Below are 13,438 nucleotides of genomic sequence, written 5' to 3' on the forward strand. Positions count from 1 at the left end.
GGCCGGGACGAGGGGAGGGGGGTTGAGGGGGAGACATTATTAAGAAGAAAGAGAAGGAGACAAAAGAAGGGGGCCCCATGCAAAGACAAAACCACGTCGCGCAACAAGTGATGACAGTTTGAATGTCACTTCATAAACGTCATATCGATCACATATACGAAACCTTACCTGCTTTTTTCTACTCTCTCTCTGTATTTTTGAAACACTAAAACTGGACGAATGATTTTCTGCGAATTAAAAGACTGATTAGGCAGCGGATGGGACTGGTGGGTAACCTTTGGAAACCTAATTCTAGTGCGGCAATTTGAGCGTCCTCACCCCCAAAACTCTATAGGTCGTGCCCGAAATTACCATCCCTACTTTTCAGTTCCAATATTAAACTGGCTTATATATGCACACAGTGTACATTTATTTCCCAAAAGCACTGCTACTGTGCTAGGTTTTTGCTGGCCTAAGCCTAGCTAGGGCAAAACGGACTCAACTGTACACTCTGTGCTCCCCCATCATCTCCCAAGCTTTTGTTGTCAATAAAGTCTATACAATTAGCACATGCATTCATGGTCAAAAATTTCCAATTGATACACTTATTCGCGAACTTAGTAAGACGCAAGGAGGTGCAGCTGCAACTTTTTTCGTCGAAAAAATTATTATAGATGCTTCAAATTATCCCTTTGCTCAACTAGTGTACATATTACTTTATTTCTATTTTCAATATTTAAGTAAATATTTTTGTCTTTTTATTTTTATTTATTTTTATATTACTCTATTTACTTAAGTTTACAATGTAAATAAGGAAATACTTCCCATTTGGATTCAAATAAAAATACTAGAAAATCAAATTCCCACCAAATCAAAATATGAAAATTCGGTTTTAGTGCAAAATACGATTTAGGCTAAAAATGATAGTTTATTAAGTCAATATATACTTCATACTAAAATCTCATAAAATCAAGTTTTCTTATTTGATGTGTAAGGAATAAAAATCGCCAAAAATTATCTTTAAAAAATGATTATTTCGAAAAACTATTTTTCATACTTAGTCAATATTACACTTTAGCTGAAAAATTTCGGAGTCCACCAATGAATACACTCATGCATAAGCAACCAATCGTAACATATTTTCATAAATTCTTACGTAACTTATACGCATAATGTTTATTATTTCTGTAAGTTACTCAAAAAGAAAAAGATAATAAAAAAGGTAAAAGGAAAATAGGGAGAGAATCCTGAAAAGGAGAGCATTTATGGAGGGTAAATGGAAACCCAACAAGATTATATTAGGGGTATACGGATCGATCATGTTGATTGACTGTGCAACTAATAAGACTTTTTTGGTTGCTTCTTTGAACCTATTTATTGTATAGCACTGAGTTGGAGAGAGAGAGAGAGAGAGAGAGAGAGAGAGAGAGAGATGGGGGCAATGTTACATCTTGTCAAGCATGTCAAATCAATATAAGAGCACTCATTTTCTGTCCACTGCTTTTTGTTGCCTTTGATTTAGAATCAATCAAACACACAACACAAAGGCCTTGTTTCTTTCTTTTCCTCCTCCCTCTTCACATTGTTTCCAGATTTAGCGCTGGGCTTGTGCATGTGGGTCGCCAAGATTCTCAGCTCTGCAAATCCCTCATTTTGGTTTTTGGGTTGCTTTGCTTGCTTGCCCTTTTGAATGCTCCAACATATGCCAGCCACTGTATCATACACAGTAAATATATAGTCTATGCCAAAAGAGTCTCATGTCCTCCTTTGCTTTTCAAACCCTGTAACCACGCATCATGGTTTTAAGAAATTACCCGCACGGGTAATTATTCTTGCACAAAGGTTTTGTGCACTCATCACATCAGTCATAAGTTTTAAAATGATTTAAATAATGAAGAGTGAGCTATAAAAAAAAATGTTTATATTTATATATATGGTAACATTAATTACTTTATATCCAATTCGATCTCTACGTATTGCTCAATTGGGATAGAAATGAATGACAATGGACTGATAGACTGCATCTCTAACTGAGCAATTCAAGTTTTTCACTGAATCTGTCGATCTGTACTTTCGTGATCCATATGTGTAAAAAAGTAACTTTGGTGTTACTTTTTGTGATGATAGTTGATAGTTTTATCACATCAATAGTAGAAAAAATTTATTTGTAACGAGGATAATATTGTAGAAAAGTTATCTTACGTATCATTGTGTTGTTGACCAGAGATAGCAAAAAGTGTTACTCCCGTTGCATGAAAGTCTTTCATCATCAATAGGCACAAAAAACTTATTTTTTTAACATTTTATAGTGGTTATTTAAACCAGTTAAATTTTCTGTATTCTTTCTTCTTTTATACGGTATTATGGATAAATACTTTGATTTATAAACTTTAAATAGTATAGAGCTGAAAGTATAATTGTGGGATAAACTTTGTTTATTTGTTTAAACAAGTTGGATATTATTTTTAAGAATGCAAGCGATACAAAATAATTATCTAAATAAACAAAAAAATTTAAAATTTCAACCATTTAAAATGTTTGATTTATTTCAAAATCTAACGCTGCCTGAAGAGAAGTCTTCACATCAGTTCACGGATCAAACGACAAAAATGAGGAGCAAAATGTCGCTGGTCAATGTCTTCATTATAGTCTCACTCTTCATTGTCGAGCTAGAAAAAATATTTTGTTTGTTGTGTTTGTTGGACAGTTGGACAGTTGGACTTAGCCGGTCGACAATTTTTAGACTTCATAATCAAACAATAATGCTTATTTATAATTCCAGCAAAACATTTATTTACTCCAATTATAAAATTAAATTACCAGCTACCCTTTAATATAGTAGTATTTGTCTCCATTTGGTATGTGGAGATCTTATGTTCGATTCACATGATAGAATGGCGATGATGATATATATTTGTGATGAGTTCGATACTTAATTGTAGCTAGCCTCGTTGTTGTGAGTGTATTGGCTCGTTGTAAAAGTATCTTGTAAATATCCTATTGTTTGTTAAAATATAAAATAAACGGCTAACAATATTTTACACCCTAAAGGTTTGGGGTCATTCTTAAAATGGGACACGGAGTTTTAATTTTGTCAATTTACGCCATAAAGTTTTAAAATTCGACCAATTTACACGTTCCGTCAATTCGACCATTTGGTTTTCGGTTAAGTGCAAAGGTGGGTTTCCTTTCTCTCTCTCCTCTCTCACATGATAAATATTTTTTTTATAAAAAATTGAGAAAAAAAACCTCTCTCTCTCTCTCTCTCTCTCTCTCTCTCTCTCTCTCAACACTCAACTACCAAAAAACAAATTAAGATTTTTAATTTTAAAAAAAAAAACTTTGTTCTTCTATCTATATACATGACCACAGACCACCTCTCTATCCCCCCTATCCTCATAGTCCATCACCGGCCACACACCCACCCCCATCCGACCCACCGTTCCCTCCATTCCCTTCTCCCTTATCCCTCATCCTAACCAAACCACATCCACCCCTGCCCCCCAAATCCATATCCTGACCAAAACCCCATCCTCCTGACCCCTTTCTTCTTCATCCTGATTCCTCACTAAACCCCCTTTTCCCAACCTAAAAGATGGACCCTGTGTTTGTCACGTTATCATTTAACAGAAGATCAAACTGTCAAATTGACAGAATGTGTAAATTGGTCTAATTTGAAAATGTTAAGGAGTAAATTGACAAAATTGAAACTTTGTGGTCCATTTCAAGAATGACCCTAAACCTTAGGGGATAAATGATGATAGCCCTAAAACAAAATATTAAGGGAGAAAATAATCATCTACATCTAGGCCCACACAAAGTAAGCCCAAGTATGGGCCCATATTTGAATTTTCAACATTGCGGCTTTCCCATACGTCTGCAAGCCCACTTCGTTTGTAAACCCTTTCATTTTCATTATAAGGTTGATAAGTTAATAAAATAAAACGTCTCTCTCTCTCTCTCTCTTTCTCTCTCTCTGATTGCTGCATTGGAATTGCATCAAGGCTTTCGCTTTTCTAAATTGAATCATTCAGAGTGTCATATCAAGAAGAATCGGCAATCGATTACAAGCAATTTGATGTATGTATATTGCGTTCCAGTGCGATGAACTTTTGATCAGCTCGCCTTAGATTTTGTCAACAAAAAAAATATTTCCTTTTAGGTGATTTTTTTTCTGTATGTTGCTTGATTTGTTATATATAATTTGGTGGTTTTTATGTGATATTGATGGTTCAGGTGTGAGGGGTATTTTTTATGGCCTACTGTGATGGGCTGAAATTGTTGTTGGCGGCTGGCATTTGGTGTTCTGCGTATATCGCCGTTGCAGTTCTTGCTTCCTGTCGAATCTTTTACTTTGTCTGCGGATGCTCACTTTGATTAGGGTTTGTGGAGCTGCGATGGGTTGTTGATGATCAACTGGTTATTGGCCCACTAGAATGGTGATTCACAAATCACTGAATATTTGTGTTTTTTTAAATATAATTACATTCATGACTGAATTAATGGCTATTTTTTAATGCAATGTTTTATTCTGATATATTCATCAAATGGTATTTGCCCAAAAACTGGTTGTCAGTCTAGTTCCATTTATTGTTGGTTATCTACCCCGTTCCTCTAGAGCAAGTAACCTACCTTCGATGCCCTAGTGTTTATGCATCTTCATTCAAACTGATAGTTTTAGGCTGGCAATTGTCCAGCTTGAGTTACTCCATGTTGATAGTTTCTTAGTGTGCAAAGCTAATTAAGATATTGATTGACTGGGGAGCACTGAAGCTGCTAAAACTCCCTCGTCGACTTGCCTTTTGATCTATTGTGTCACAGGATTCTCGACATTACTCTAGTTGGATTAGTTTCTTGACCTTCTGTTTGTTATAAGAGGAATGTGTGTAAGAGTTTTCTGAATCAGATGTGAGGAGTAGGAAGGGAACACTAGGACGTCCTGCTTAGTGTGTGACTGCATTTACCGTGATACTAGGACGTCCTGCTCTGGTGAGTTCATATAGCCCTCACTCATGCCTAGTGCCTGAGCAGTCAAGGTCAGGAACATTTTATCCTGATACCAGGCGGTCCTTTGAGGCAACACTTCTATGAAGCCAAAAATTTAATAGCTTTTTGTTTCGGCTTGAGCCCAGATATAACCGGTTGTATACAAGTTACAACTATGTGTCCATTTTCTTCTCAAGACCTTTTACTCTTTGTCATCATGGGTGCTAGTCTTAGTTTATCTTATTTGAGGGTACAGGGGAATGTATCTGCTTCTATTCCTGTTTTGCATTTTGAGGTCATTTTATGCTGTGAAGAAACAGTATGGACTTTGAGTGGTAACCACATAAGATTAACTTTGTCTTGTTCACTTCTGCAGTGCACAGAACGTTTTGGTTCAAATTTGACAACGGCCTACACTATGGAGAATATTAGATGCGAAGATTAGGGACTGTGATCCATAGGATGATGACTAGACCATTAAAGGTTGATAGTGTGAGAATGTACAAATTTGTCACATTATGTTGCAAAATCATTGGTGCACTTGGTGCAAATAGTTAAATGAAAATGAGTTCTGAACTTCTGAGTGTTGGCCAAGCAAATCTGTCGATTTTTTTACTGGATACCTGATGAGCCATTCTTGATTAAAAGTTTGTGGGATTTGAAGGGTTAAAAGTTTGTATAATTCTGAACTTACATATTACAAGAAGCGTTGCAATACATGCAACATATCATTTCACTTCTGGTAATTTTAAGTATTAACCCAAACCTAAATCCTTTCCTATTTTTCACACCAAGCTCATTAACAGCCAAACTCAAAACTACACCAAAACACGTTGTCTGGCCAGATTGCTTTCTACGGAATGTATTATACGTTTCCGTATGAAGCTTACTGAGATGGTAAGCCAAAAATGTTCTGTTAAATCCTTCCCCTTCCACCGCCTTTCCCTCTTTACTTTTTGTTAAGAAGATGAGCAAGGTAACGAAGTTCCTCGAACGCGTGCATCGTGTCTGCGTCGAATCCCCCTGCAAACTGCATATCAATCAAGAAACATATCTCAACCTTCTACATATTCAAAAGGAATAAACGCACACTTCTTTTTACTATGTTTAGTTCTTATGTTACTAACCTGATGAATTCTGAAAGCAAATCTCACTCCCTGAAGCAGCATGTAATCCATAGCAGGATCTTTCTCCGCTGCCGCCTTTGACTGAAGTTCCATAGCCACCCTCTTCATGTACATCTTTGCCAACTTGACTGAGCCAAACTTTATCTGCAGGATTGGCAGTGAATCATATATGTGATGCAAAGGCGTTGAGTATTTCATATATAGACAAGACAACAACAGAAGTCTACCTTGCTTAAAATTCCATTGTCAAGCATCCAATCTGTGGGTATCTGAAACTCCTTGCAATGACGCATCAAGGGCTCCCTTGTCCGGAGAAGGTTATAAACAGTGCGCTCCATCCTGCAAGAGGTAAGGAAACACTTGATAAGTTTGTAGTTACCACAGATTAATTACTAGCAAAAACACCAATGAAGGTTCTTACTTCTCAGACAATGAGACCATTTTCTTTAGTGCAATATCACAAGGCAGTCTTATATCTTCCTTGTATGAAGACACTTCAGACTCCAATTTCTTGAGATCTCTATAACCGAATGCTGCTTCTCGTAGTGTGTCGGCTTTCTTTTCTGGCCAATCAAAATGCTTTAGGACTGCCCTCTCGTCCACCTTTTCAACAGAATGCAAGCATAATAGTACAAATCAGCAAGATCAGACATATAATATTGAGCACTTTGCCTTGTTCATATTTGCTTAGCTTTCCCAGTGCCATTTGAAACACATCCACCATTATATTACAGTAGATCAAGTTATATTGCACACAAAGCTATGAAATGGTTTTCCTGGTCATGAAAGAGATCACACTTACAAGAAAGCAAAGTTCGTCATCGAGCCACTTCACAAAGGCCACAACATCGTCAATGTTTTGATAAACTGCGTTGTTCACCTCTCTGATCAACGAATTCACAAATTCTCCTTGAGTCTCAACATCTGCCTTTATCTGCAAAAGAAATGGTGATTACAATCAATAAGAATTTGCATTAGTCTACCAGAGAACCTACTCCCTCTCATTACTGAGAGACATGGGAGCATTAAATTTCTTTCCTCCATCTCTTGTCAGCAGTTGGATGGATAGATTTCAATCACCAAAAAGGCTTGGAAGTTGCAAGCATTTGACAATGGAAAACTATAGATTTAGTAGAAAATGAACTTGAAGCAGAAAAATACAACTGGCAAGCGAACGCTTACAGCAAGCAAATGTGATGATCGGTTCTCAATTTCTCCAATCATGCTACTACGAACATTTGCAACATCTGGGCCATCACAAACTCCTCCATTTGAAGAATCCTTCCTAGAATCTCTCTTCATGAGTGAATGATAAAACTCAACTACTTGTGGGGCTCTTTGTACCATTCCTGTGGTACTAGTCTTCATTGCAAACTTGGGAGGAGGTGGCGGGGGCGGTGGAGGCGGTGGAACTTGGGCAGAACCATCCACTTTGGTTCCACTAGAAATGGAACATGAAGGCCTTGGAGGGGGATTTGGAATTCTCAAGGCCCTTTTCTCCACATCTAATGAAGCTGGAATTTTGTTAATTTCATGACAATTTCCAAAGAATAAATCAAAATTTTCAGAAGCTACTGGCTCTGTATCCTTCTCCATTTCTTGAGCACACATAAAACCGTCAGATTGCCTTCTCTTATTACTCTGCACCAACTCTTCTGCACAGCATTTAGATCCACTTATTGAGTGTCTTCTTCTAGGACTTCTACCTTCCTCTGAATCAACCCAACTTTTATCCAAGAGACGATCTGGGCATTCTAGGTTGGGCAGGTCCTCATCAGCAATAGGCCATTTCTTTAGTTTTTTTATTAGATTCAATCTCTTTACACTACCGTATTCTAAGTACTCGCTGCTTCTAGATGGCAATGCTCCAGCAGATTTACTACTCCTCTCAAACGAACCGGGGCTTAATGGCTTATCAGAATTTGTTGTGGAGCATGAATTGGAGTTCTGCAACTCATTTCGTAAACACGAATTCACCCACCTCAGGTAGGCTAGCTCCTCAACCTCATTCAACCTGCTCATTTGTAAACCTTCAACTTGTTTACACAAATCTTCATTTGTATGTCTTAGCGCAGATGCCTCAGCTTTGATCTTCTCAACAATATCACTCTGATAATAACCAATACAAATTGCAGTAAGTAAACAAAGTAAACCAGGACAACTAACTCACATAATCCAGTAAAGCTAATGAAAATAGAAAAGAAAAAGATAATCATCTAAAAGTTATACTACCAAGCTCAGCATAAAACTTTAGTTACCCAATTTAAGTAATCAATCAGTAAAGTTGATATGATAGTACCTCAGAAGCCTTTGCTAGAGAAGCCAACTGGGATGTCACAGACGAAAGCTTGCAAGCAAGATTTCTCTTCTGAAGCTGTAGCTCCTTGTTCAGGCGCCTCAACTCCACAACCTCCATTTCCACACTCCCTGATGCTGATGCCACTGAACTTTCTTGTTCTTCTTTTTTCAATGTCACTCCTTCATTCCTGTCCAAAATCGATGTTAATGCCGATAATTGCTCAGAGAGGCTAGTTTTTTCTTCTTCCAGGAACTCAACTTTTCGAGCTAGGCCATCAAGCTCAATCCTTTTCACCTCAAGCTCCCTCTCAAGCTCTAAAACTTTTGGGTTTCGCTTACACTCCAATAACTCAGCTTGCAACTGGAACTCTCTTTCCTTAGATTCTCGAAGTAAGTTTCTCAAATGATCAAGCTCAATAAATAAGTCCCTAGAGGACTGTCTCCGATGGGTGGGATGCATTTGAGGATGAACTTGATTACCATTGACTGAGCATGACAAGTCTCCAATGAGCGAACGCTTGACGCGTGGATGAGAAGGCACAAATGAATTCTTCTGGTTCGCCATATCAGAGCCCATTAGCGGCGGTTTCTTGTTTGTCACTGTGGGTTGAACCTTGGTCTTCTTGTCTCCTGCAAGCCCTTTCACAATATGAGAACCCCATGAAGAAGCAGACCTTAACTTTGAAGCGTTGCTATTGCCCTTCACATTCTGGCACTTTGGTATCTGATTTTGGTCAGAAAACTTGATCGATCTTGCTCTGCTTTCTGATGGGTTCTCTTCTCTCATTGTGAAAAACCAAAATGATTATACAAAGGGCCTAGAAAATGGCACTCAACTGAAATAGGGGTGGTCCTAAATTCAACCACAAGCTGAGGTTTCACAAACTGGCCTTAAATAACACTGAAAAACATACTGAACTGAGAGAGTGAGCTCATGATTTGAGCTGTGTTGTGCAATGAAATGGGATTTGAAAGTTCAAATATTTTTGTTGGGACTAAAAGGAAGGCGTAAAGCTTGAAATGGCGCTTGCTTATGGACTTGTAGTAGTAATGAAAGCTCCGATTCCAAGATCAGTTGGGTGCTATGCGGGTAAAGTGGCAGCTTTTCTTTATTGGCCAACTTTGAATTTTTGAAATTTGAATCTCTCCATTCTCCGTGAAGAGTGAAAGAATACGAGGGTGGGCGTGCAACGGTCTAATTCAGCGCCCGGGTCCCACACCCGAGGGTTGGGGATTTAAGTTGTAATTGCGTTTCCTACCAAAAATAAAAAATTGACTAATTTTATTTACACCGACAAAAACGCTTACTAATTTTATTAATGAAATTACGGTTTTATCTCTCACTAATTTTGTATATTTTAATTATTTTTTTAATAATATTTTAAGAAATCCTTTGTTTAATAAAATAGAAGTTTTAAAAATTTTAAAATTTTAAATAAGAGGCATGTAGCTTTTTGGAGTAACAGAGGGGGCTAACGCCTAGGGAAACAAGAAAGCCAATTAAAGAAGACGAGGCTTGGAGTCTCCCCTTGTATCAGCAGCCAAGATGTCAGTAATGCAAGCTGGCACCCCATCAAAGATATGCAGACCTAGATTAAAATCAAAACTTTTAGCAGCCAAAGCATCAGCTGCACAGCTCTGTTCACGAAAAATGTGTCTAATTGAGTAATTCCAATCAGTACTCATTTTTAATTTGCAGCAATTGATGATGCTGAACAAGGGGTGGGTAGAAATAGCGAGAGTATTAAGAAGAGTCACTGCAAACTTGGAATCACTTTCCACTTCCACAGTTCGAAACCCAGAATCCCAAGCTAGGGAAAGTCCCCAGAAAATATCCCACAATTCAGCCTCAAGGACAGAGCCAATACCCAAATTCACAGAATAGCCCTTAAGCCAAGCACCAATTGCATCTTGTGAGAATGACTTGTTGTAACTGTAGATTATTTTTTACAGACTTTATATATTGTATAATGATCATATGAATAATATAATGGAAAATCAGTTTCCTCATGGTATCAAAGCGGGTTAGCCCACGTGTGAAAGCCTAACGGCCACACGTGCTCCACGTCACCCAAAATGTGTTGTCCACGTGTTAGGCTTGAAAATTCGCCACACGTGCAGGGGCGTATGAGAATGTGAAGATAAAGAGTCCTACATTGGAAAGTTGAGAAACCTAGCATGGACTTATAAGGAGTTGGGCTACTCCCTCCATTGCCAATTGATTTTGGGGTGGAACCTCAACTTCCCTCATGGTATCAGAGCTAATGGCTAACGCCGACTAGCGATCCTCCAATTGCCAACATTGAGAGTCGTTGGCGCTCCTCACTCCTCACCCATAAGGGTGTTTGTATGTATAGTGCTTTTTCCTTTCTTCTTCTCAAAGATGAATATGTTTTTTCTTTCCACCTTAGTTGTAGCCGCACCTTTATTTTACCACTACAACCCTTTCTTCTGTTAGCTCGTTATTTTTGTGTCTCCGTCGCGCCGTCTTCATTGTGGACCGTCTCCTCCATCGAGCTCTCTTGTGGCAACCCATGGCAGCTCCATTTATCTCCCTTGGCCATGATGGCGAGATTTCTGTTTCCTCTGCTAGCCTTGTCACCGCTCACTGAGTCTTCTCCTCGCCGGCTTTTATCTCTCTCATGTCATGCTATCCTACCGTTGTTGTTCTCTTACACAGCCACTGCCTGTCCCTCTTTTGGCTCGCTAGCCCCTTGTTATCCATCAATGTTGGGCCACTGCTCTCTGTTGAAACCAAGCAAAAAAAAAAAAACTTTTCCTTTCCCTTAAAGATCACACATCTCTATCGTTGGTTTCTCCACTTGAAATCTCTCTCCACTTATTCGTCTCTCTCGCCGAGCTGTCTCTCTTCCCTCCACGAGCCTTATCCTAGTCTGCAATCGTGGGTTCTCTCACTCATGTATTTCTGATGGTTTCTCTATCGTGGTTTCCATACTTTCCCTTTGTTTGTTGATGCTGCCTGTCATCGCTCATCGAGCCGTCTCTCTTTCCTCCGTGAGCCTTGTCAACGCTTACCGAGCCTTCTCTGCCGTGCTACACAGCCGATGTTCCCTTTGTACAGCCCCTGTTTCTTCCTCTGTGTTGTTGACTTGGTATCGGCCACTCAAGCCTTATCACTGTGTTGCTGCCTTGGTATTGGCCTCTCACGCTTTATCTATGCTCAACCTGTGTTCTCCTCCCCTCTTAAGCCCAATCTCTTTCTTTGATTTTACTATTGGTCTCTGTCTTCTTCAATGCTCTCTTGCGCTGCCTTTCTTCTTCTCTATTACTCGGGTATTATCTTCTTTTCTTTATAATTCTTTTATGTTACTAGGGTATTCTCTTCTCTTCTTTTCAATTGTGTTTTCTCTCTCCCTATCATGGGTTGTCTCCGGAATCTTGAGTTTCCTTTCCTTTTCATGGATTCTCTCTTGCATCTTGTTCTCTCTCCCTCTCTTGACTACTTTCTCTGTCTCACTTGGTTTCCTCCTTTATTTCTTATTATTGTTTTTTGGGTCAATCATCCTTCTATATTTTAATCTATATGGGCCTCTATCCTCTTGTGATAATATTTTCTTTATTACTTCTCTGTTCCCCCGTAGTTTTATTCCTCATACCTTATTGTTTCTATGGTGCCTTGAAACTCAAACTTACTCATGCTCTCGTTTTCTTTTCTCTATGTCCCAGGTTGGTTTCACCTCCAATCCTCTACTATTGTGCTGCATCCTCTCTTAACCTCTTTATTCCCTTCAAATATTCCTTCTTTTCTCTCTGCACGCATATCTTTCTGCTTTCCATGTGATGAATTTTTTATTTTATTTTTGGTTTCCATTCCTCATCTTTATTATTTTTATAAAGGCTTATTATCACAAAACGTCCCTGACGTTTACGAAACTATCACATTGCATCCTTAAAGTTTTTTTGCATCACTCATGGTCCCTAACGTTAATATAGGTGCTCTTAAATAGTCCCTCCATCAAAAAAACTGTTAAATTCAGGGATATAATCGTCAAATCAATCCAAAATTATATAAAAAAATATTTTTTATTTCCTTCCCTTCTCTCTTTCTTTTCTTCTTCTTCTTTCTCTCCTCCCGTTCTTTTCTTCTATTCTTCTCTCTCTCTGTTTCTCTTTTTTTCTTCTTTTTCTCTATTTCCTCCTCTTTTCTTCTTCTTTTCCTTTGCTTGGCTGTTTCTTTTTCTTCCTCTATTCTTCTTTTTTCCTCATTTCTTCTTCTCTCCAAAAGCAACCAGATTCATCTTCTTATAACAACGCGTTGATTCGTAGAGAATTTGACAGTGAGACTACTCTCCCTTGAGATGAGTTGGATTTCTATGTTTTTAGCACAAGCTTTGTTCCTGTTGAGATTTTGTAAACGGGTATCATGGGAGAGAGCCTCCACTTTTCCAATAGCAGCCTCGAAACTGAAAAGCAACCCAAAAATCCAGTCTTCTGCCTCTCGTTGAAAATAGTAGTAGACCCAATTTCCAGCACCACTAGTCAAAACTGAAATTCGATTGAGTTGCATGCAGCTCGTCAAACTCCTATGATCAGATTCAGATGAGTGAGTTGGTAGTTGGTAGTTTCTATGCTAAGTTGACAGCAAACAAACCCAGCAGCCCAGCTTCACTTCATCAAACCCAGCATTCCTTCTGAGAGGATGAATCTAGTTGCTTTTGGAGAGAAGATGAAATGAGGAACAAAGAAGGAAAGAGGAAGAAAAAGAAACAGCCATGTGAAGGAAAAGAAGAAGAAAAGAGGAAGAAAGAGAGAAAAGGAGAAAAAAAAGAAAAAAAAAAGAGAAACAGGGAGAGAGAAGAAGAGAAGAAAAGAACGGGCAGAGAGAAAGAAGAAGAAGAAAAGAAAGAGAGAAGGGAGGAAATAAAAAATATTTTTTTAAATATAATTTTGGATTGATTTGACTATTATATCCCTGGATTTAACAGTTTTTTTAACGGAGGGACTATTTAAGAGCACCTATATTAACGTTAGGGACCATGAGTGATACAAAAAAACTTTAAGGATGCAATGTAATAGTTTCGCAAACG

At 38.4% G+C, this 13,438-nt stretch overlaps 1 protein-coding gene and 1 long non-coding RNA gene across 2 annotated transcripts; one reads left to right on the forward strand and one right to left on the reverse strand.

Moving 5' to 3' along the window:
• The first annotated feature begins 3,943 nt into the window (after positions 1 to 3,943).
• Positions 3,944 to 5,541, forward strand: LOC117625128. Its single transcript, XR_004585417.1, has 3 exons — positions 3,944 to 4,059; positions 4,216 to 4,418; positions 5,342 to 5,541. It is a non-coding gene; the product is annotated as an uncharacterized LOC117625128 (long non-coding RNA).
• A 76-nt stretch (positions 5,542 to 5,617) lies between these two features.
• LOC117625122 (protein CHUP1, chloroplastic-like) lies at positions 5,618 to 9,551 on the reverse strand. Its single transcript, XM_034356719.1, has 7 exons — positions 8,392 to 9,551; positions 7,275 to 8,201; positions 6,895 to 7,026; positions 6,514 to 6,695; positions 6,320 to 6,431; positions 6,093 to 6,236; positions 5,618 to 5,995 (listed from the first exon to the last, which is right to left on the reverse strand). Exons 1-7 carry the CDS (start codon positions 9,175 to 9,177, stop codon positions 5,915 to 5,917), a joined length of 2,364 nt encoding a protein of 787 aa, XP_034212610.1. The 5' UTR covers positions 9,178 to 9,551; the 3' UTR covers positions 5,618 to 5,914.
• Positions 9,552 to 13,438: the final 3,887 nt, after the last annotated feature.

The sequence above is a fragment of the Prunus dulcis genome, chromosome 4, assembly GCF_902201215.1.
Source record: "Prunus dulcis chromosome 4, ALMONDv2, whole genome shotgun sequence".
NCBI lineage: Eukaryota > Viridiplantae > Streptophyta > Magnoliopsida > Rosales > Rosaceae > Prunus > Prunus dulcis.